At 34.5% G+C, this 22,731-nt stretch overlaps 3 protein-coding genes across 3 annotated transcripts; 2 read left to right on the top strand and 1 right to left on the bottom strand.

Annotated features, from left to right (window-relative positions):
* On the top strand, window positions 852-2,819 carry LOC108663650 (vegetative cell wall protein gp1-like). Its single transcript, XM_018128887.1, has 2 exons — window positions 852-857; window positions 944-2,819. The coding sequence occupies exons 1-2, from the start codon at window positions 852-854 to the stop codon at window positions 2,663-2,665; spliced, it is 1,728 nt and encodes a 575-aa protein (XP_017984376.1). The 3' UTR covers window positions 2,666-2,819.
* Window positions 6,263-10,359, top strand: LOC18587207 (protein SHI RELATED SEQUENCE 6). The gene is made up of 3 exons (XM_007010906.2): window positions 6,263-7,157; window positions 7,632-7,937; window positions 9,925-10,359. Exons 1-2 carry the CDS (start codon window positions 6,626-6,628, stop codon window positions 7,919-7,921), a joined length of 822 nt encoding a protein of 273 aa, XP_007010968.1. The 5' UTR covers window positions 6,263-6,625; the 3' UTR covers window positions 7,922-7,937; window positions 9,925-10,359.
* LOC18587206 (phosphatidylinositol 4-phosphate 5-kinase 6) lies at window positions 12,765-17,869 on the bottom strand. Its single transcript, XM_007010905.2, has 8 exons — window positions 16,139-17,869; window positions 15,791-15,958; window positions 15,367-15,532; window positions 14,909-15,025; window positions 14,608-14,801; window positions 14,023-14,144; window positions 13,873-13,927; window positions 12,765-13,513 (listed from the first exon to the last, which is right to left on the bottom strand). The coding sequence occupies exons 1-8, from the start codon at window positions 17,254-17,256 to the stop codon at window positions 13,225-13,227; spliced, it is 2,229 nt and encodes a 742-aa protein (XP_007010967.2). The 5' UTR covers window positions 17,257-17,869; the 3' UTR covers window positions 12,765-13,224.

Raw genomic sequence — 22,731 nt, 5'->3', positions numbered from 1 at the left:
GAGCCAGGCTGGAAAATCCTGTCGAAGCTCGAAGGCCAGGCTTGTGAAAATAAATTACATAATTTTTTTTTTCTGATAAATGGAGATTAGAGGGAAAGAAATAAAGGAGCCCCAAACTTGGTGGGAACAATAATTTATTATTCCTAGAATCATAAATATCAACTCAAATTTTAATTTTATTTTGTGTACAAAATAAAAAATGCCAAAGATGATAAAAACCTAGTTTATTATTCTAGAATTATAATAAATATATATACATATATATATCAAAACACTTGAATTAAAACTATTTTTTATTTATTTGATCATCTCTCAACCAATAAAATCAATATAGTATTTTTCTGTAAAACATTATTCAAAATAATCACTATAGTTTAGATGACATAAATCATGTGGGAATTCATATTATTTTGTCTTTATCCTTTTAGAATTTAGTTTTTGAGATTATATATGCATGTAAATATTAATTAAAAGAAGAGACCCAATTTTACAAGGATTGTTACAGCTTTATTTTTGTATCTAAAAAATACTAATAATCACATAAGTTAAGCCCAGATTCTGGTCGATAGTATATATCAGGAGACTAGATAAATAACATATTGATATCTTGAGATATAATCAGGTAAAGATGAAAGCACAACGTGACCCCAATAATATATCATTAGATATGCATTATAAATTATATTAATATCATATAGAAATTTATTGCCTAATATTAATTACCTTGGGATAATGATAATTTTAAGCTTAAGATTAAGATTAATCCCAAGTCAGAAATGAAATGAAAATGGAATTGTAAAGCAAGTGAAGTGCTTTGGAACGTGGTCTATAAAAATGGGTGCTGCATTACCATGGCGGCATTGTCAATGAAGTGAAAGGAGTGAGGGAAAAATGAGGATGCAAGGTTTAGTTATTAAATTATTGTTTGTTTTGTTAATTTCAGTGTCATTGGTGGGGGCTCTCACCCCTGAGGCACCAAGTCCATGCAATCAAAAACCACCGTTACCTCCATTGCCTCAACCTCCATCGCCTCAACCTAAACCTCCTCAACCTCCTCAACCTCCATCACCATCGCCTCAACCTAAGCCGCCTCAACCTCCATCACCTCAACCTAAGCCTCCTCAACCACCATCGCCTCAACCTAAGCTGCCTCAACCTCCATCTCCTCAACCTCATACCTCAACCTAAGCCTCCTCAACCTCCATCTCCTCAACCACCATCTCCTCAACCAAAGCCTCCACAACCATCTCCTCAACCTAAGCCTCCTCAACCACCATCGCCTCAACCTCCATCGCCACAACCTAAGCCTCCACAACCTCCATCGCCTCAACCTAAGCCTCCTCAACCTCCATCTCCTCAACCACCATCGCCTCAACCTAAGCTTCCTCAACCTCCATCTCCTCAACCAAAGCCTCCACAACCACCATCTCCTCAACCTAAACCTCCTCAACCACCATTGCCACAACCTAAGCCTCCACAACCACCATCTCCTCAACCTCCATCACCACAACCTAAGCCTCCTCAACCTCCATTGCCTCAACCTCCATCTCCTCAACCACCATTGCCTCAACCTAAGCCTCCTCAACCACCATCGCCTCAACCTAAGCTTCCTCAACCTCCATCTCCTCAACCACCATCGCCTCAACCTAAGCCTCCACAACCACCATCTCCTCAACCTAAGCCTCCTCAACCTCCATCTCCTCAACCACCATCTCCTCAACCAAAGCCTCCACAACCACCATCTCCTCAACCTAAGCCTCCTCAACCACCATCACATCAACCTCCATCGCCACAACCTAAGCCTCCACAACCTCCATCGCCACAACCTCCATCTCCTCAACCACCATCGCCTCAACCTAAGCTTCCTCAACCTCCATCGCCTCAACCTCCATCGCCACAGCCTAAGCCTCCACAACCTCCATCGCCACAACCTAAGCCGCCTCAACCACCATTGCCTCAACCTCCATCGCCTCAACCTAAGCCTCCTCAACCTCCATCGCCTCAACCACCATCTTCTCAACCGAAGCCTCCACAACCTCCATCGCCACAACCTCCATCTCCTCAACCTAAGCTGCCGCCTCCATCCCCTCAACCACCATTGCCTCAACCTAAGCTGCCGCCTCAACCTCCATCAACTCAACCTCCATCGCCTCAACCTAAGCCTCCTCAACCTCCATCTCCTCAACCACCATTGCCTCAACCTAAGCCTCCTCAACCTCCATTGCCTCAACCACCACCAGCTCCTCCTCAACCTCCATTGCCTCAACCACCACCAGCTCCTCCTCAACCTCCATTGCCTCAACCACCACCAGCACTTCCTCAACCTCCATTGCCTCAACCACCACCACCACCGCAGCCTGGTTGCCCGCCTCCACCAGACTGCAATTCTGATTGCGAGCATCCCCCAGAACCTGATTGGCCACCTTACGAGCCATGGGTTCCACCTCTCATAAATCAAAACTGGAAGTGTTGGCAGTCACTTAACTCTATTGGAAATTGTATAGAAGAAATTATAATATCAGTCCGTACCGGCAATATTGTTGTTGGTTCAGCTTGTTGCTATGCCTTCAAAGACATCAGTGATGATTGCTTTAACAGAATGTTTGTTCCTTACAATCCGGTGCTTCCGCTTGCTATCAGAGAACACTGCTTCAGCCTTCCTTAGGGATATTAAATCATTAGAAATTTTGTAATTTGTTATGGTTTAGGTTGAATAGTTTTATTATTTTAACGTTTTTTAGATTTTTTTCATTCTTTAAACTGATTTAGGAAGATTGTTTCCCAGTTGCTTCAATGAGACTTGTGTTTTCTTTCATATATATTCGTTTGTCTTTATGCTTTGATGGCTTCTTTGTCATATTTAACATTTTACATACACATGATGCACAATTATTGTACATGGTTGATGTAGCTGGAACAATGCAGCATATATAGCCCTTCCCTGTACTTGCAAGGCTGCACCATAACTGATATTTCTAACTCCATGAATGTCTTATCAGAATGATTTACCATATGAACTAATGACTAGGTTGCTGGATTCTGATTGAATGGAATCCAATGATGTCAATTCTGGTGATCTTATGAACTCATGCATGCATGATCACATCATGCAAAGTGTTTGCAGATCAACAATGAGATGGATAAGTGACGCAAAACAAATGTTTGGTGATATTTGTTAACCTCTCCCGATTGCATGACATTGAAAAACTTAACAATAATGCTAGACAACAGTCCTTGGATTATCCCTTTCCACAGTGATTGCTGCTTCCAACTCTCTCTCTCTCTCTCTGGCTTCCATTGTGATACTTCATGTATTTGTCAAGTCCACAGTCTCCTTTTTCTAGGTAAACTTGGTAATATTTTCGTTCAAATGCCATAGTCAGCGTGCATATGCAGTGTGCTGTACAATTTTCAACGTCCTTTACATTTCCACGTACTGGTTATCCAGACTTCTAATAAGATTATGTATGTATGTGATATGTTTGCCTGGCAATGAACAGGATTCAAACTGCCCAAATTTTGGTTCAATATACACACATACTAAGATTACGTACAAAGCATACAATCTCCATTTTTTTTACCATTTAATGAAAAATGGGATGTCATTAAAAATTTGGGTAGATTTCTTGTGCTAGAAGAGAGACTGTTTATCTGCTAGAAACCCTTTCCCTGTGCTAGAAGTGAGGAAGAACTAGTGCAACAAAAACTTCAAAAGATCTAGAGGAAAAGCTTGGGGCAGTGAAATGAATCCATTGCAGCAAGCTGCAATGATTAACAATACGATTATAATTAAGTCATTAAACTAATTTAATATCTGTCGTAACTTATGAACACGTATTACTCCTCTTTAAGCGAGTTAGAGGTCTAAAATTCGCATATGAACTCTCTCTATATTCCTAATTATTTTGGAAAAAAGAAAAAGAGTAGAGAGGGATTTAATCAAAGATATTAATTAAATTAAATTCAAGCTTTCGTTACTTTATATTACCAACATAAACAACTATTTTTTGTTCGTTGTGTACAATAATTAGCAAAAAATTGAGAAATAGCCACAGTCTCAATTCTAGGCAAGGAAAATGCAATTAGCTAGCCACACACAAACTTTGGTTATGATATGGGAACTCCAATAATTGTAAAAGGGTGCTTGTCATTGTTACCAACATTCTCTTGCTTCATAAAGTTAAAAATATTAAGTTAGTGAAAAAGCCTAATACTCTACCTATGCATATATTTTTCTTTTTAAAGCCTATACCTATCTAATATATAAATATATATATTAAATTATTTCCATTAGGAACGTTTTCCACCTTTTCCTCATTACCCAACTTGGATAAGTATGAATTTTTTTTATTATCAATTTTTTTGGGAAAAAATTTACTCATCCAAAATGTTTAATATTTCAATATTATGAGAATTAAATGTATGGTTTATACCTTTAAAAAGATTAGAGCAATATCTAATCATATTCACTTGAACATATCTATGAAAATTGTTACAAATCAAGTTTTTTTTTTTTAATTTACTTTTGATAAGGCTAAAGTTCTCAACTTAGCTTAACTATCTGATGAATTTTGTAAAGTGTATCATGTGTAGATAAACACCTTCTTCTTAATTTTTTTTTAAATATAAAATTTGTAGTTAATTAATCATTTACTTGTACATACGTGTGAAAATTTTCACAAATGTTTGTGAATGCTTAGATGCTATATCTATATGATATAAGGCTAAAAGATATAAACTTAGCTTAATTATCCCTTAAGTATACGCAAACCCTTTTTTCTCATAAAAATTTATCTGAAGAAAATAAGTTATTTAATTTTGAAATTAAAATATCAATGGGTAATTTTTTTACTTATTTCACTAAGAGATTTATATTTTAAATAATACTAATTGAAAGATTATCGATATTAGCCTTGTTTCAATTAATTGTTATAATTGCTAAAATAATTAAATTGAAATCGAATTATTCTACTTAGTATTGTTAAGTAAATTTAGTCATTTACTTGAAGAGAAGCCCCTCGAAGATTCAATGCAGTAGGGAGGCTCCCTGCCTTTGCACAAAAGGTTTGTGCGAGATTAACCCACCTTTTCTCACAATTAAAAATTGAAAATTAATTATTATCAAAATTAAAAATATTTTAATTAAGTGGGGTCATTGTTAAAGATAGGAAAGAGAATAAGAGAGAGAAAAATCAAAGGTACCTTGGTCCACAAAAATGTCTATACCTAGGGCTAGATGTATAGGCCTCTAGGGGTAGAATTTAGGCTAAAGGTTTAGACCCTAACCTTGACCCATTGGCTTAGACTGGTCCACAACCCTATCATAACTGGGGTCTACGATAGACCCAACAAAACTCTAATGATGTTCAATTCTTCACCTAACCCTCTTTGGCCGATTGCCACAAAGATTACTTTTGGTTGCCATTCCCAATTTTCAACCCTTCTGCTTTCTTAAACAATAAGATTTCCATTATTTGATATAATGAAAAGCATTTCTAATCCTAATGACATTTGATTATTTGATTTTAGAATGCTAAGTTAAGATATCAAATGAATCATTGTCATATATAAAGAACTCCACTCAAAGCTATGCCAATAGAATTCCATAATGGCAACTATTCATTATTATTTCATGTTAGGTTTAGATTTAATTGTAAACAATGTATACCACTTAAGATGAATAGCTCATATAAAAAATTAGCATCTTGTAATAATAATAGAATTAGGGATATCAATGGGGTAAAATATTTGTTATTTTTAAAGTATACAAATTCATGATGAGTAGTATTTTTACTATTCAAATTTTATCAAAATTCGATTAAAAGGTATTTTAATTTTACTTAATTGGGTTTAATAGTGTATGGTACTTGATTGTAAGATACCCATTGACATCCTTAAATAGAATTTTATAATTACAAAGTTATTTCCCGATCGAGAAATATTTTTCATGAAAATATAAACTTGTGCATTTGTTCTTTTAATAGTTAAGGTTGGGAGATGGATTTTGATCCTTGAATCCAAAAAATCTCACTAAGGGGTAAATGCCATCATATTCCTATAATCACCTTGATTATCTTCAATTATTTTAATCATTAAACTATTCAGCCAACATTAGTATACTATTTTAATCAATATCATGATCAAACTAAGACTATAACTACCAATCTACATATAGATTAACCAAAGATTAGAAAAAGAAAACAGAGAAATTTCTAGAAGAACACATATACATTAGGAAGCGGGAGGTTGGGTTTTAGTAGTACAGTTTGCAGGTGGCAGATTCATTCAGCAACTAAAAGGCTTTCTCTTTCTCCCAAAGATCTCCAACTGTTGACCCGACTGTCAGATACTAACTGCTTCAACTTTTCACACATGAACAAAATTTGGTTTTGTTTTCTTCAACTCATTCATTCATTTTTATCACAAACTTTTTAACTTTTACTCTTTCCTTATATAGTATCTTTCCTTACAATTTCACTCCAAAGGCTTTCCAATTGTGGCCACCCCAACCAACTACACCACCCGTAAAACATGGCCACCACCACTACCACAGCCAGCTAGGCCACTGCTACCACCACCACCCCATGATCATCATCATCATCATCATCATCACCACCCCAGGAACATGTTAGGCCTGCATAACATCTTCCTTATAGCTCCACCACCATCACAGCAAAATCAACAACAACCAACCCCACCACCACCACCACAAGCCTTTAACCAAGACTGCAACTTGAGTGACACAAATTTTTGGACTTTAAGGAAGAGCACCACCCAAGAATCACCAGTTTGCCAAAAGAAAGATGGAGTCTTGCATAGTGTTGAAGATGGTGATGGTTGTTTCAAGGTGTGCAGAGACTGTGGGAATAGAGCAAAGAAGGAGTGTGGATATAGTAGGTGTAGGACTTGTTGTAAGAGTAGAGGATATGATTGTGCTACTCACGTGAGGAGCACGTGGGTGCCTGCTGCTAGGAGAAAGGACCGGAAGGTGGTGGTGCTTGGTGATGATGATGGTGGTGGTGGTGGTGGAGGGTCTTCAGGGTCCTCTTCTTGCGGTGGTAAAAGGCCAAGAGTTTTGAATTCTACATCAAATGGTACTTCTAGTTCTAATGCTGCTTCCAAGTCTTTGAATTTTGAAGCCGGCACTTCTCAACAGGGTCTGCTTTCCCTTTCTCTACTAATGATTAGATTTAGTTTCTTTGTAATATCTCTCTTTATGTTCATCTTTGCTTCATAATCTTTCCTTTTCATTTTTCTTGATCCAATAATCAATTTTATTGATTCCATAGTGGCGAAATCATTGAATTGAGGATGAACAATGGTGGGTATCTTTGGTTTAATATAGGTAGAGACACAATGGGATTTAAGAATGATTAAAATGAAAAGGATTTGTTGAATTGTTGAGTATTCATACGAGTCTGATACTCTGTTTCCACTTCAAAGGATAGTTGTCTGATTGTCATACAAGTCTTTTGTGTACTAATTATAGAGACGTAATGGAATTGAATGATCTAAATGCATTGAATTTGTTGAATTATTGTATATTTATCATAGAAGTTTGATGCTCTCTTTATAATGTTGTGTGATGTTAGAAAGAAATTAAGGACTGGGTTTATTTTGCTAATTCCCAGATTCAAGATTCAAAGAATCATTACCAGGTCAGGTTCGAGCACCGGCAGTGTTCAGGTGCATTCAAGTGACAGCCATTAGTGATGGTGAAGCAGAGATTGCTTATCAGGCTACTGTGAATATCAGCGGCCATGTCTTTAAGGGTTTCCTCTATGATCAAGGAGTTGATGTGAAGAATGCATTTCCTTGCATTTCGAAAGTGCTTTTCGAAAGCAGCAGCAGTGGAAGGGATAGGGATTCTTCTTCTCCCAATGTTGATCCACCAAACACCTTTGCAGCCTCTGGTGACTGAGGACTATCAGTTTAAGGTACAAGCTTTAGCATTCGACATCTGATGATTTTGCTTTCGGGACTAATCACTGGTTAAAGAGCAAAATCTGATAGAAATTTTCTTATCAAGTAATCCTAGCTAGTGATTGTCAAAAGGTAACACAACTTTCTGAACATTTTGGTTAACTTAATGATCAAATAAGAGGGAAGAAAGGGAAAACCTTATATTTTGTCATGGCTACTTCATATCCAGTATCTCATAAGATTACAAGTTCTTTTTCTTTTCTCTTGCCTATGTCTTCTTCGAAATCAAAGAGAGTATCAGAGTGAAGCGTCATGAACAAGCAGGGTTTCTTGTTCCAGTGTCGCTATCCATCTTTGTTAAAGAAGCGAAAGCATCGCATGTGCCATGATCTGCATCCACTTTAGTGTTTGATACATTTCCACCATACAGTAGCACATTAATCACATAAATGTACAATCATTATGTTCTTGTTTCTGCTGTCAGTCATCCTCAGAAATTCTCTTGGGGCCCAATGGCAGCATAGGATCCCAACATCAGTACAAGAAATTTCATCCAGTTCACGTTTGGAATTTCCTCAATAAAGTTTGTGTGACCTTTTTGTCATGTACCAACACATACACATCTAATATGTTTGGAATGATTAACATGTGTGCAGAAACTACGAAGTGTTACACTTCTGCTATGCATTGATAAATTAATTATTAGGATGTTGCATACAGTGCATTTTCATTACAAGGCCCTACCTGGTGCAATCAGTCTTTTGGTGTCTTTGCCCTGTTTCAAGTTTGCTTACAATGATGATTGCAAAGTTGATGTTGGCTGAGAAATGCAGTATAGCTCTTCTTCACACCTCCATAAATAACTGATTTTACTGATTTCATCTTGAATCTTTTAATATTATTTTTTCCATATGAAGTATAAAATGTTGGAACAAACTTGGCATATGAGTTGAAATGAGGACAATTCAGGATGCTTGTGACAGTCGTCTCTCATTGCCCCCTTTGACTCCTATGAAAACTGGTTAATTTTTTCTTCTTTTGTCTAATAGTCCCAAAAATGGAAATAACAAAAATCAACTAGCAAAAGCAACAATCAAATAGTGCTTAATATATTGAGCAAACACAAGGAAGGATGTCATTGCTACAACGGAGGCTTTTGGCCTAGTTGTTTATTATCTCCACCAAAAATCCAAAGCACTCCTGTTTCTTAAATGTGCCTATCCTTTGTGCTTTTCTTCTGTGTGTTTGCACATCTCTTTTTTTCTGCATGTTTCTGAACTTTGCATCTCTAGGTTGCTGGATTCTGATTGTATGGAGTACTAAACTTGTAAATTTTTCACTCAATTTCTTTTTGTGACTTTACTTTGGAACAGAGGACCAGTGTCAAACCCTTTACCTCTTCTTTTAGTTCGCCTTTCTTAGCAAACAAATGTTTAGTGATATTTAATAATCTTTGTTGATTGAATCTGGCAACAATGCTAGGTAACAGGCCTCAATATCCCTTTCCAGGTTCTGGCTTCAACTCCCCCTCTCTCTCCCTAATGGCTAGTTAAAGTTCTTAAGTTCAATCATGAAGAAAGTTGAGATTGGCTGCCATAAATCTATTTGTCATAGTTGTCAAGTACATAGCCTCCTTTTTTGAAGAACATGGCAAGATTTCTTTCAATTTTGAGTTATTTTCCTGATTCTGCTGCTAAGCTATAATCAAATATATCTCAGTCCAAGCATATTAAGCTTTGAGACAGTAAAATCAAATTATTTTCTTCTTAGTGATGATCTTGTAATAGAACAGTTTGAGCTTTATCATCTTATATAGTTTTCTTTCTGGTTTACGTTTTGGATACCTGGTACACATATCAGTACAATGAACTTTTTTCTGTAGTGCTTATATGCACTGTCATATTGAAATTTCAATTTCCATTTCTCTTTGTGTGCCTTTCCACTTGCTATTTTTATGAGATTTCTTTCTTTACTTTTCACAAGATTGTGCGTGTATGCTAGGTGATGAACGGGATTCAACGGTGCCAATTTTGGTGGAATGTACAGATACTCGACTATGTACAAAGTATATGCTTTCCTTTTTTTAACCACTTGAAGAAGTGGGATGTCATTTTCTGTTCTATGGAACCTTGCAGTCATGGCAGGTACTCCATCAACTTTTGATAGTTACAAGCACTGCTAAGTGCTTTTTGCTGTTCTTGAAGCTGGGTTCAGTTGCCTTCAAGCCTTCAGCAACCAAGAGTGTTGGTATAAAGACTAAAGCTGTCAATCTACATAGAACATTATACTGAAAGTTCATTTTCTTTGATTTTGTAATGTTAATTTGAATGAAATATTAGTGTAAGGATCTTAAGGCATTGGAAGGTTAAATTCAATGTTGTACTTAATGAGAACATTTTAAATAGGTGTATGTTCTATGCTTGTTTCTAGCCTGTACCAATGTTGTTGGCAGATTTCTTGTGCTAGAAGGAAGACTTTGATCTGCTAGAAATGCTACAAGTATGGAATAATTGAAGAACTAGTGCTACTAAACACTTAAAAAAACCAGATGAAAACCTTGGCCATTGAAACTAATACATCTAAGCAATGGTGAGGAGCAATATGAATTATGGGAACTTTTATTATTTGCAGAACTTCTCAGTTATCAGTCTACAGCCAGCCCAAAAATGCTATGCTGCAGGCTATTGGGCAGTGGTGACAGTCTCTTGCAATTGAAATTACAGCATTGCATTTGCTATATCAGTTTCTTTTACCTTCTCTCTTATAACTGAAATTTCCATTGGCACTGGGGCTTATAATTTTGTTCTCAAAATCCCCATAGGTATTTTCATTCAAAGGACTCCATCTATACTACAACAACCTTTCACTGCACACCTCAAATGGGATTCCAAGAGCATCAGACCAATATTCACATTTTTTGTTGCAGTTCTTACCTTTCAGACTAACAAGCGTAACCAATCCATAACTTGTTTAGGAATCTCAATGTGTGAAACATATTTTGGATTTGGATTGACTGCATTACTCAATGTGTGATTCCGTCATTCTCAAGAACAGAAAAGGCCAACTCAAAATTCTTGGTAAAGTTTTTTTTTTCCCCTGATTTGATCCTACCACCTAAGTCTAACTTGTTTAGGAATCTCATGTCAATAAGGGTATCAAATTCTGCATACTATTATTATAATAATTATTATTATTATAGTTCTAGACCTCTTTATATAGTTCTATTTTTGTTTTTTAATGACAAGGAATTTTTATCGGTAAAATCTGATACCTGCATCATCCTACAAGTTATAATTTCTTACATCAGGAATCAAATCCAAAATTTATTAATTTAGGCCCCATCTATAGTCATAGAATGACAAGTTTTCACATGTGTTTTATTTGCTGTCTGCTGTCTTTGATTCAATGCTGTTGTACAGGTTTTCTTGTTTCTGTAATCTTTGGTGAGGCTGAGTTACTTCTACGATTACACCAATGAATAATTGGATCTTATGGACAAATTACACGAATGACTTGTTCTGATTCATAAAGTTGGAGCCCATTAGCATCAATCAAATCCTACTATTGATCAGATGGTCATGCCTACAATTTTCCACCATAATGACTCAAGTACATGGGGGCTGGGGCAATGTCATAAATGTCTGGCTACGACCAAGACTGGCTTGACAGCCCAACCTCCTTGACCTGGGGACTTTTGGCACCCATCAAGCTAATTAAATCTGTCAAACTGCACTGATTGTTTGAATGGTCCCTTCTCAAGGACAATGGCCTTCGACTTGGTTGCTGCCTCAAGAACAGACAACTTATTGGCATGCTGTAAATGTATTAGACTTTGATGTACTAACATAACTGAAGTAGGCCAGGTGTGTACTGGAAAAGCCCCAACATGATGTGCTTCTTTGTTCTTCTTCCCAGCTGCAAATACAAAGGTAGGTTTGAGTTGATTGGCACTGGAAGGAGACTGATGGTTAGTTTTAGAATAAACAGAGTGGTAGGTTGATGCATTAAATTTCTCAAGCAAACCTGTAGGTAAGAATCACCCTTGGGAGAATAATTCCAAGATAGTTATACACACTGCCCAAAGTCAGTATATAAGTTTTAAGTACTTCAAAAGTTTAACCCCATCAGTCATCCATTTATGGCAAGCAGATGAATTTCACATGATTATTACTAAAAGAACAATGATAATAAAAGCAAGCAGGGGTTACTGGGATAAAAGAGATTCAGGTATATGGTCAGCAAGTTTACAAATATAATACCTGTCAGCTGATAAACCAATCTCACGTTAGAATTTAAGGGAACTCCAATCAGGTGATTTAGAACAATGATTTTTCAGCATTTAAATAGGAAAGTCCAAAATTCAGGTAGCTGCCATTAAATGAATTTCTAACTTGGAATAAATCAGCTCCAGGGGAAATTCTTTAGCCTGACAGTGGGCAGGGAGCATCATACCCCAAAGATCAAAATGGGGTATGATATATTCTTGGTATGCCCCAGCCCCTAGATCATCCCCATCTTTTAATTGTCTGTTGCTTGGCTACCTGGAAGGCTTGAAGTTGCAGTGCTGACTCTGTGAAGCTCTGGACTTCAGGCTCTTCTTGCAATGTACAAATATATCAGACTATTATTGTTGAAGAGGAAAACTGATTTATCTGCAACCCAGTTCACAACTGACCTTCCTTTCTCAGACTTTGACCTTAAAATAAAAACTGAATAGAGAAAAAAAAAATGAACTTTCTTACAAAGAAGTATGGCTTGTAGATTTCAGCGTAGATGTGATACATCAACTTCAGATGTCATACAAACACCAGAAACAAAGAATGGAAGCAAAATTATTCATCTTTAATAAAAAATGAATTTCATTTAATATAAACAACTAAGAGTTAGTTTCATTCCAATCCCTTTCTGTACATTATTTCAAGCTGAACCCCAGAAAGTCCTAACCTTCTGGGGAAAAAATTATAGGTACAAAAGAATCAATTTCGATGCAGGTTTCACCATCTGGTCAATTCATTTACATTTGAAGCAAGCGTTAGTAACTCTGATTACAATGTTAACCTACACCATTGACTATAACATATCATATATCTGCAACTGTAAAGTGAGAGATGAAGAGCTGGTGAGAAACTAATCCTGGATTACAAAGGCGTGTCCGGCGCTGCCATAGATCATCCTCCATGGCCATGTCAACGACCAAAATGTTAACTTTTTTGCTTTTAAGCACTCACATCTCCAAAAAATGATCGAATGTACATGAATGGACACTGGTTCCAAGTTGAAGATCTGGTCAAAGTATAACTTTCAAGTGTCCTCTACAAAAATTCTGAAAATAAAATCCCGAAAGCGTTTTGAATATTGCTTTGGATCAACAGCAGAAATTGAAGTTGGATCATACTGCATTGATTTATAAGCATGCTCAAGCTTCTTGCTAATATCATAGTCCTGTAGAATGTCTATTATACCAAAGAAGAGGATGACATCATATATCACCCCGGTTGATTCTCCAACCAGCTGAGCTTCACAATCACTTTTTCTCAGTGTCTTTTCAGCCCGAGCAGGCATGCTTATACCTAATCTAATGGAAGACAACCTGCATTGTCAAATTGAAAGATCATCAGTAAAACTAATTATCACTTCCTATAGACATCATGTAACTTATTTCGATCTGTTACTTCTCATGGTCATGGTGATTGATATCTATTTTTTTTTCTTTCCTCTTTTTTTTTTGTTGACCAACAGAAAAGGAAGAATACACAGACACACACATTAGTACACACACAAGTGAGATTCCCATAGTCAACAGTTTAGTTCTAACAGCTTAAGAATAATTATTCCAGTGATATGATAAAAGCGGGAGACAACAGTAATGCCTACTTAGCTACAATGCCAATGTCTGAAGTACTCTGAAAAATATAAATGAGAATCTAAAAATGAAAAAGTTCATTTTACCGAGAGGGGCTCAAAAGAAGCTTATCCTTGTCAGCTTTTTCACAATCTCCATTTCCTGCAAGGTAATTGCAAAACATATCTTAATCAGTTGAGCAACCACTGATGTCAAAGTCATGGAAAATTTTAATTCCAGAGATGACTAGAAGTAACCAGTAGGTGTGCAAACTCCAGAAGTACAAGGTGTGGAAACTTCTCGAAAGTGAAAACCAATCAGCAGACTGTAGTCCATAATTCTTTCCTGTTCAAGAAAGTCACAATCTCTGTCCACTTGCCTGCATGAACGGCAACTTAGATTAGAAAAGAAAAATCACATAGGACCATACTCCAAGCTTTCTTCCAAAAGTTCCATGTTTATCATGCAATTGTGCAAAAAAGAAAAAGAAGGCATATATCTCACCTAAACTTAAAAGCTACAATACAATGCCTCGTGCAAAAAGAGATGATAATTTTATTTTCTAGGAAGCAAAAAAGAAGGAATCAAGAGATCTACTCAAACATTTGAAGGCACAATAGAATTCAACTCTCTGCACTCTCCTACAAAGGTTTGATCTTGCTAATTGCAGCTTTAATTAAATAGAATTTTCAATAAAATCACCCCTAGTAGCAATTCAGACGCAAGTAACAAATCAAACAGGAGGAACCTGGTAATGTCTTGCATTCCCATCTTAACAAATAGACTATTGTAGAGAATGATGACATCTTAAAGAAAAAGAGGTTATTAAAAAAGATAATCACCTGCAAAACTCTTGGTACCATAGTTTCTGCAATCGAAATATATAATTGAGATCAAGGTCTTTGAGGGTAGTTGTCGAATCAATTTCTGATTCAGGTTTAGCAGTTGTGCGGCCATGGGAAGAACCTTTCAAGTCAAAGCGCCTATGAATGCTATAGTCAGTACAGAACAGATTCCCCATTATAACAAATCGCACCTGACTCATTGATCCCAAATGAACAAAGTATGAGATTGATTTCTAAAATTTTATGACTTTGAAGAATATTTTTGTTTGAAGTTGAAATTGTGAAACATCGATATTACCTTTTTCTGCGCTGCCCCAGTTAATTTTACACAATGAAGACCATAAAATTTGGTGACTAGAGTGTTTTCAAAGGACCGAACATGATTATAGTAGGCTGGAAGCATCCTTATGAGGACCTGCAACAGTTTGGATAGTGAATATTTAAAGCCAGGTAAAGCAATGCATTTCCAGAAGAAGATAACTTTTTCTGCCATGATTATTTAGTCATCAAGAGTGATTTGTGCACTTCATAAGTAATACAAAAATTGTCTGAGAACTTGAAAATTCATGAGCTAGTGAATTGTGAGCAACCAATAATGGTCATCTAGAAAAATTTTCAGGATGTACAGTGGATAGCTTTATGAATCATGACAGATGTGCTTGTAATAAAAACCAATGAGAAATTGCAAATGAATCTAAAGCTAGTTAGTTCCTAAATTTAACTGGAAAATCCAATGGAGACAACAATAACACTTACTTTTACTTCTGCCTTCTTCATTGTCTTTATCATGTATCTGTCGTCATTGGTCAAGTAAAAAAAACTTCCACTTTTTCCAGGGGATGATAGTTCCCGAAGGGCATCATTCCCGCATATTGAAATCATGTAATCAGCTGCATCCACATTGAACAATTTCCTAAGGGTCCTGAAAATGTAAACAATGATATGTCAGGAACAACTTGTAACCATAAAATGATAGTATAAGATCCATATCATAATGTTATAGTAACATTATAATGTAATGAATTGGCTAAAGTGAAACCGGTGTGTTTAGTAAGTTTCCATTGGCATACAATTATTTTCGTAAGTGCATCATATTGTTATATTATAGCAGCACAGTTAACACACATAGTTCTGCAAAGAAGGATTCTGTTGTGAACAAGTAGATGATCCAGTCTCTAACCTAAATGCAACTGGACAGTAATCCTTCCACTTGAAGTCACAAGACTGATGAGGTGGAGTGTGCTTGGATCCTTCAGGTGGAAATTTGGTCCATACTTTTTCCTTAGGATCAAAAGCTGAAGGCTTCAGATCCAGGGTTATAGCCGGACCAGGCCTTCCAACAGAGTGTCTGCAATGTAATCAGAGAATCATTATATGCATGGTTAGAACACTGATCATTTGACCTAAAAACTAACATTAGTGTTCAAGGTAAGATTCAGTTTTATTTAACTGGGAATAAACTATACGTTCAATACCTAGCAAACAACATTCAAACTAATAACTAGAAAAAAAAATACACTAACATTACCTGATACCCAGTTGCAAATTGAGCATGAGCTCATAATTCTTGTGCCCTTTCGATATCGTCAGCCCCTGCTTCTTCATTGGCATCTTGAACTGTGGCAAACTCCCTCTTGTATCTGAATCTTCATGATGAAGATTCCCAACTCCTTCATTCTCATCCCTCAAATCCCCTTCACTAGCAGCAGAAACATCATTTGCATCAGAACTCCAACTATAATTACCTAACCTAGCATCAGATGATCTCCTAGGCCTCCCCCCATTCCCTTTGCCCATTCCAGGCCAATGTGGCATCTTTTGTGACGGAAATATTGACACCTTCTCACCCGGACATATCTTGCAATCTTTCAAATCCTCCAAAAACAACTGTTGAGGATCCCAATCTAGATTCCCACTATGAGAACCAGAAGGATAATAAGTTCCACTCTGTTCCTTACCATCCTTACTCCAAACACCGACATAAAAACTCCCATCTGCCCATCTAAACTTCCCATTCCCTTTAGGGAAACCATCCTCCCAGAAACCATCATACCTATTCCCGTTACTCCAAATCATTGTTCCATTGCCATTCATCATCCCATTCCTCCATTGACCAATATAATGATTCCCATTCTTCCATTGGTACCTCCCATGTCCGTCCTGGAATCCGCGGCGCCATTCGCCTTCATGGTAATCCCCATTGGCATAGCTTTGAGTCCCTTGCCCATGTTTAAAGTTCATAACCCAAGAACCTTTATAAGTATCTCCTGAAGAACCTGTGTAAGTCCCTTTACCATCCATAAAACCACTCTTGAATTCACCTTCATAGGTAGCACCTGAGGGCCAACTAAACCTGCCTTTCCCCATTGTCTTTCCTTTAAGCCACTCGCCAACATACATACAACCATCAGTCCATAAAAACTTTCCATTGCCGTGAGGCAAACTATCACACCATTGGCCTGTATAAAAGTCCCCTGTTGAAAGGACTTTTTCAACATGGCGAACTTCACCAGGGCCAGGCTCTTCATCATCAACATGAGCTACAGACATTGCTGTAAATATGCTGATTGCTTTCTTCTTTGCCGCTGCTTGTGATTTCTTTACTTTTGTTTCCAGGGCCTTTCTAAAGCCAAGCTTTTTGCTCATTCTATGTATACTAAACAAATAAAAACTGTATCTTTGTTCAAACTCTGCATTCCTTTTCCTTTCCTTTCCTTTCCTTTCCTTTCTTTAACCAAATAATAACCCAAAGATCAAAAAATGTCTCTATCCATCCCTCTTTGTCTCTTCTCTTGCGTCAATGTGGGGTTTTCAGGAAGACCAACAAAAACAAAAGCATTTCTGAAACTGACCCTTGACACAGAAAAAATGGAGGGAAATGGAATCATCAAAATAAACAAAATCCAATCCTTTTTTTTTTCTTTTCTTGTGAAAGTTCTGAACTTTTTGAGCTTCTAAGCTTGTTTAAAGAAATGGGTTTTTTTTCAGATATTGCAAAAACCAAAATTTACAAAGAAATGGGAGCTGTTGGATTCATGAAGAAAGCCAAAAAGGATGAAGGTTGGTATAATGAGTTCTGGGTTTTTTTTTTCATTTTTTTGTTTTTGGTTGGTTTGGTTGGGATTGAACAAAGAACAATTTTCCTTTTGATCCCCGGATTTGGCTCCTAAAATAACTAGCAGACCAAACAGTTGGAGGGAGACTAGAAAGGGCGGTGGTGGTGATGATGATGTGATTGCCATTTTTAGTGTCTGAAATGTCCATTTACCATTCACCACTAATTTTAGTACATTACTCTCTTCTCAATTTGTTTCTGCTTCTGTTGTCTAAATTGAATATTAATTAATCTTCTTTTCTATGTTGATTTTTGCATTTTCGTCCTTTTGTTTTCATATAATTCCATAATTTCTCTATGATTTCTATTGGAATTCAATTTTGTCACTACTTTTGAGTTATGACCTTCAATATTTCTTTTTCCTGTTTAATTATTAAGAAGTTACATTAGAAAAATGATGTATTTTCTTCTCTTTTCTTCGATTCCTCAAATTTAAAGAAAAATCCTATGAAAATTCTTTATTAGCATTTGTATCTTATTTCTGAAATCGTCGATATTTAAATTGTTGATTGATTATTTAATTTAAATTGAAATGAAATATTAAATTTTGTATAAATGCAACTCCCTGTCCTAAGAGAGTAAACATTCTTGCATTCCTTATTTTCCAATTTAATCTAATGTGAGTAATGTAATTATAAAACAATGACATATAGTGATTCACATAACTCCAAATCATTGTTCAATTCCCATTAATCATCCCATTTTTGCACTTTATTGATCATTCTAAAAGTAATTATATATAAATTTGATTATCATTTTTAATCAAAATATAAGTAATCTTTTAGATTTTTTGTTACATATATTCAGACTGTATAATGTAATGTAAATAGAGCATTACATAAATAAGACTCGTTAAATTAAAATGAAAGATTGAAAAGTTTATCATAAAGGGTACAAGATGAAACACGACAAAAAAACACCCAAACATTCAACTCGATGCTACATAGGGTATATATTTTCATATTCAAAGAATTGAATTCAAATTCTTGTTTTCTTGTATCATAAATCCGATAAATAAAATAACATTGCCCAAAACAGAAAATGTGAATACATGAGGGGACGAAGTGAGAATATGATAAAACTTGGGACACAAAAAGAAAAAGAAAAGGGTTAATGGGGTTTCATAAACTTGGATTTGGCTGGCCAACGTTGCAACGCGTCTAGCGGTTTTTGTTCAATAATCGTGCAAGCCTTGCTGTGTGTCCTGTTCCAGCTTCAGACAAGGTCAAAACATTACAAAACCCTAAAACCTGCGGGACCCATTTCATGGCTGGATCCGAAAGCTGACACTTGTCCCTTTCTTACACCATTGTTAAAGCAAACTATCTTAGTGCTATCCATTTTAGATGTAAGATACATTTATTCACTTTGTTGGTATCTTCCAAAGTTAGCATTTGAAACCCTTTTTTTTGTTTTTTGTTACTTTTTCCATTAGATTTGGATGTCTCAAGCTTTGCATTTTATGACTCTTTAGAACTTCAAAGTCTCTTACTTTAATTGAATACACTTGCTTTAAGACATATATTGTAAGTTATTTATTATTTTTTAAATATTTGAATTTAAATTTTATTATTTGATAGGGTATTCGAATCTTGTAAATATCTGATTTAATTTTTTAATTTTTACTTACACTCATACTCGAATATCTTAAACATTTTTTATTAAATACCCATAATGAACCCTAATCTTATTTAATTGAATCGTATAGTGTAAAGCACTCGATTTCAAGATATCTATTGCCATCTTTAATAATAAAATAAAATAACCCGAAAAAGAAATTTACTGGAAGAAGTAAAATTCTTAAGAGCAAGGATAGAACAAGGGCATGACCATTGTCGTTGGGATGCCTCCTAAACCAAAATGGTAAGGGGAGACAAAAGGGTTTCATAGGTTGTGTGTTGTCAACATAGGCATGGGCAAATGCAAATGATAAGGATCACACAATGCCCACCCCTGCGTCAAATTTGTGCATTGAGAATATGTATGATGTTGCACCATGTTAAGTCTTGGTCTCCCTTTTGGGTGGCTGACGTTCAAATGGAATAGAATTCTGTCTCTTCTTGGCTTATATAGCCTCAACCTTGAGTAGAGACAACAGGGAACATGAATTTATGGCTTTGGGTTCTCCAAACTTGGAAATTTAGATAGTTCAACACCAATCTTTTTCATAATTTCTTCTTGATTTTGACATGGGTGTTAATCTCTAATTCTCAAAACTATATGTCGGTTTTCAAATTATAATTTATGGCTTGATGTGGCTAATTTGGGAGCTTTATTTTTTTTTTTCTATGCTGTCATGTCTGTGAAATTATCCATCTTGAAAATTTTCATCTTTGGAAGCTCAATTTTGGATGTTAAATTTGAACTATTATCCATAGAACCATATATCTCTCTCTTAGATTTCAATTCTTCCCTCAAAATTATACTTGATTTCTTGGGGTGTATAAAAGAATTCAAACTTTTAGATCAATTTTGATTTTTATTTAAAAATTATAATAATTTATTGAATTTTTAAGACAAGTATTTAATTTAAAATCAATTGACAATAAGTAGAAAAATTCTTGTTATATTTATATGGTACTCCTAATTTAACAAATGTAAGATTTTTTTTTTATCACTTCTTCAATACTCTCCTCATGTGTAAAGATTACAGACTTATTGCGTAAAATAAAGTAACAAAAAAAAACCCACAAAAGAGCCAATCATTGGCGACATCACTTACTTGAATATCATATTGAATTTTAAAATGGACATTTAACCTAAAACTAATTGATTATCAGTGAAGACACTCTTAATTTAACAAATGTGAAATTTCTTTTATCATCACTTTGATTCGATCTTTTGACCAAATCTAGATTATTCGAAATTATATTTAAGGTATCCATATTCCAAATCAGTCTACACATAAGATATGCTTGCATAAACTAGGTATATGTTAAAAAGGTAAAAAAAATTAAGAGGCATTATTCCTAGAGTATCAAATTGATGTAAGCACATAACCATATTTTTGTACATTGAGTGGTAAGAAGGACATGTTATGGATTTAAATGGCATCACTTGTTGACATTTTGTCAAAGGCATCAATTCATGATAAAGATTTGATGCTTATAAAAGCATGATGTGTGTGTGTGTTTTTTTTTTCCCTTAATTAAGTTGGAATGGATGTGCATGCATACAAAGCATGATTGTAGCTGATATGGCAATCATGTAGTGTGATGCTTCTCAATAAATGCTATGCCACTTCTTGATGGCAAGATCTATATTTAGATTTGAGTAACTTACAAGTGACAAGAGGTTAGGTGACAACAAATTTAGCAATCAAGGGAGAATAGCTCTATATAGGCAAGTTAAAGTAAAGTTTTTTAGGTTAAGTTGGTGAAAAATTTTATAAAAATTAATTAAATAAAATATCCAAATCGATAGACTGAAAAGTTTCCTTACATGGGTAAATTGTATAAAATTTAAAAAAATTATATATATTTTTTTAAATTAGGTATTTACACTAAATTTTTTAATAAAGTATTTACGGTTCAATAAATATGGATCAATTTTTGTGTATAGATAATATTTTGAGTAAATATTTTACATATTATTGATTTTCTTATTAAATTTTATTAATTTATTGATTTTGATTTTTGAAATTAATTTTAATTTGATCGTTTTTAATAGACAAATCTCACGAATTTGACTTAAACAACTTTATACAATCTTTTACCCGAATAGCCTTGATTCCTAACTCTTAAACTTAAGAATTTACCGTAAAGTTTTTATTAAAAACAATTATATGAAAATTAAAATAAAAAACCCAAATATTATTGATTTCTTCATTGAACTCTATCAAGTTATCGATTTTGATTTTCTAAATTTATTTATTTTTATTGTGTTTAGTAAGAAATTTCATGAACTTAACTTAAAAAATCTTACAAAGTTCTGTTGGGATAGCCTTGTTGATTCCTATTTTTTTAAAAAAAATTAAATACCTTTTTCTTTATTATAAATTTATTTTTATAATTTTTTATTTTCATTTTTAAAAGTATTTAAGATTAATATCATAAAAAATTTTAATTTAATCTCTATAAAATTCAAATGGGAACAAGCATTAAGTAGGGACTACAAAAATTGAAGAGATTCACTCCTCTGAAAAAACATAAATATAAAAAATAGTTAAAGAATTTTGGCTACTAATTGCCTTAAAACTTAAAAAATACACATTAAGGTTAATAGTTCACTATAAATTAAAAGTAAATATTTTCTTTTCCATCGAAAATCATCAAATTACTTGTCAATTATTGGTCCCTTTTAGCACAAAATCATATTAAAAAAATAACTATAAGTAATAAATTTTTTTAGAGCTCATACCATAATTATGAAGAAGCAATGTTACATTTAATTAGACATTCTGTATCATTTAATTCTTTTAACTAATTGTGACTATTGGTAGTTGATGCATATTTTGTTACTTCTGCTGAGGGCACTGACATAAATTGAACTATAATCATAGATTCATAGGTAAGAATGTCTACAGTAGGATGTTCTTCATTCTTCAGGTAATCTTATTATTTTATAAGGTATATGAATTCTATAAATATTATATTAAAATTTTGAATTATTATACAAATTTTTTTTCTAATATTCTAGGTATTACCCATCAAATACCCGTACATGTTAAATATTCAATTAAAACAAATTTAAAGTAATTTTTATGTATATTATTAAAAAAATTCAATTAATAAATAAAATTGATTCATAAAAAATAATTTAAAATTTAAAATTATATTAAAAACAATTAATGAATTTTAGTAAGTATTATATTGATTATAAAAAATTTAAAAACAAAATATATATAATTAAAATATAATATAAAAATTATTATTTATAATAGAGTTCGATTAATGGATATTCAAAAATCACTATTTAAACCCACAACAGATGGTCATTTCACTACCCAAATTTTATCTAAACTTAATTTTAAATATTTTAATTTTATTTAATTGGGTTGGGTATTG

This window comes from Theobroma cacao, chromosome 10, assembly GCF_000208745.1.
Source record: "Theobroma cacao cultivar B97-61/B2 chromosome 10, Criollo_cocoa_genome_V2, whole genome shotgun sequence".
Taxonomy (NCBI): Eukaryota; Viridiplantae; Streptophyta; class Magnoliopsida; order Malvales; family Malvaceae; genus Theobroma; species Theobroma cacao.
The sequence above is the reverse complement of the archived record's forward strand: the minus strand, read 5'-3'. Positions and strand labels throughout refer to the sequence as shown.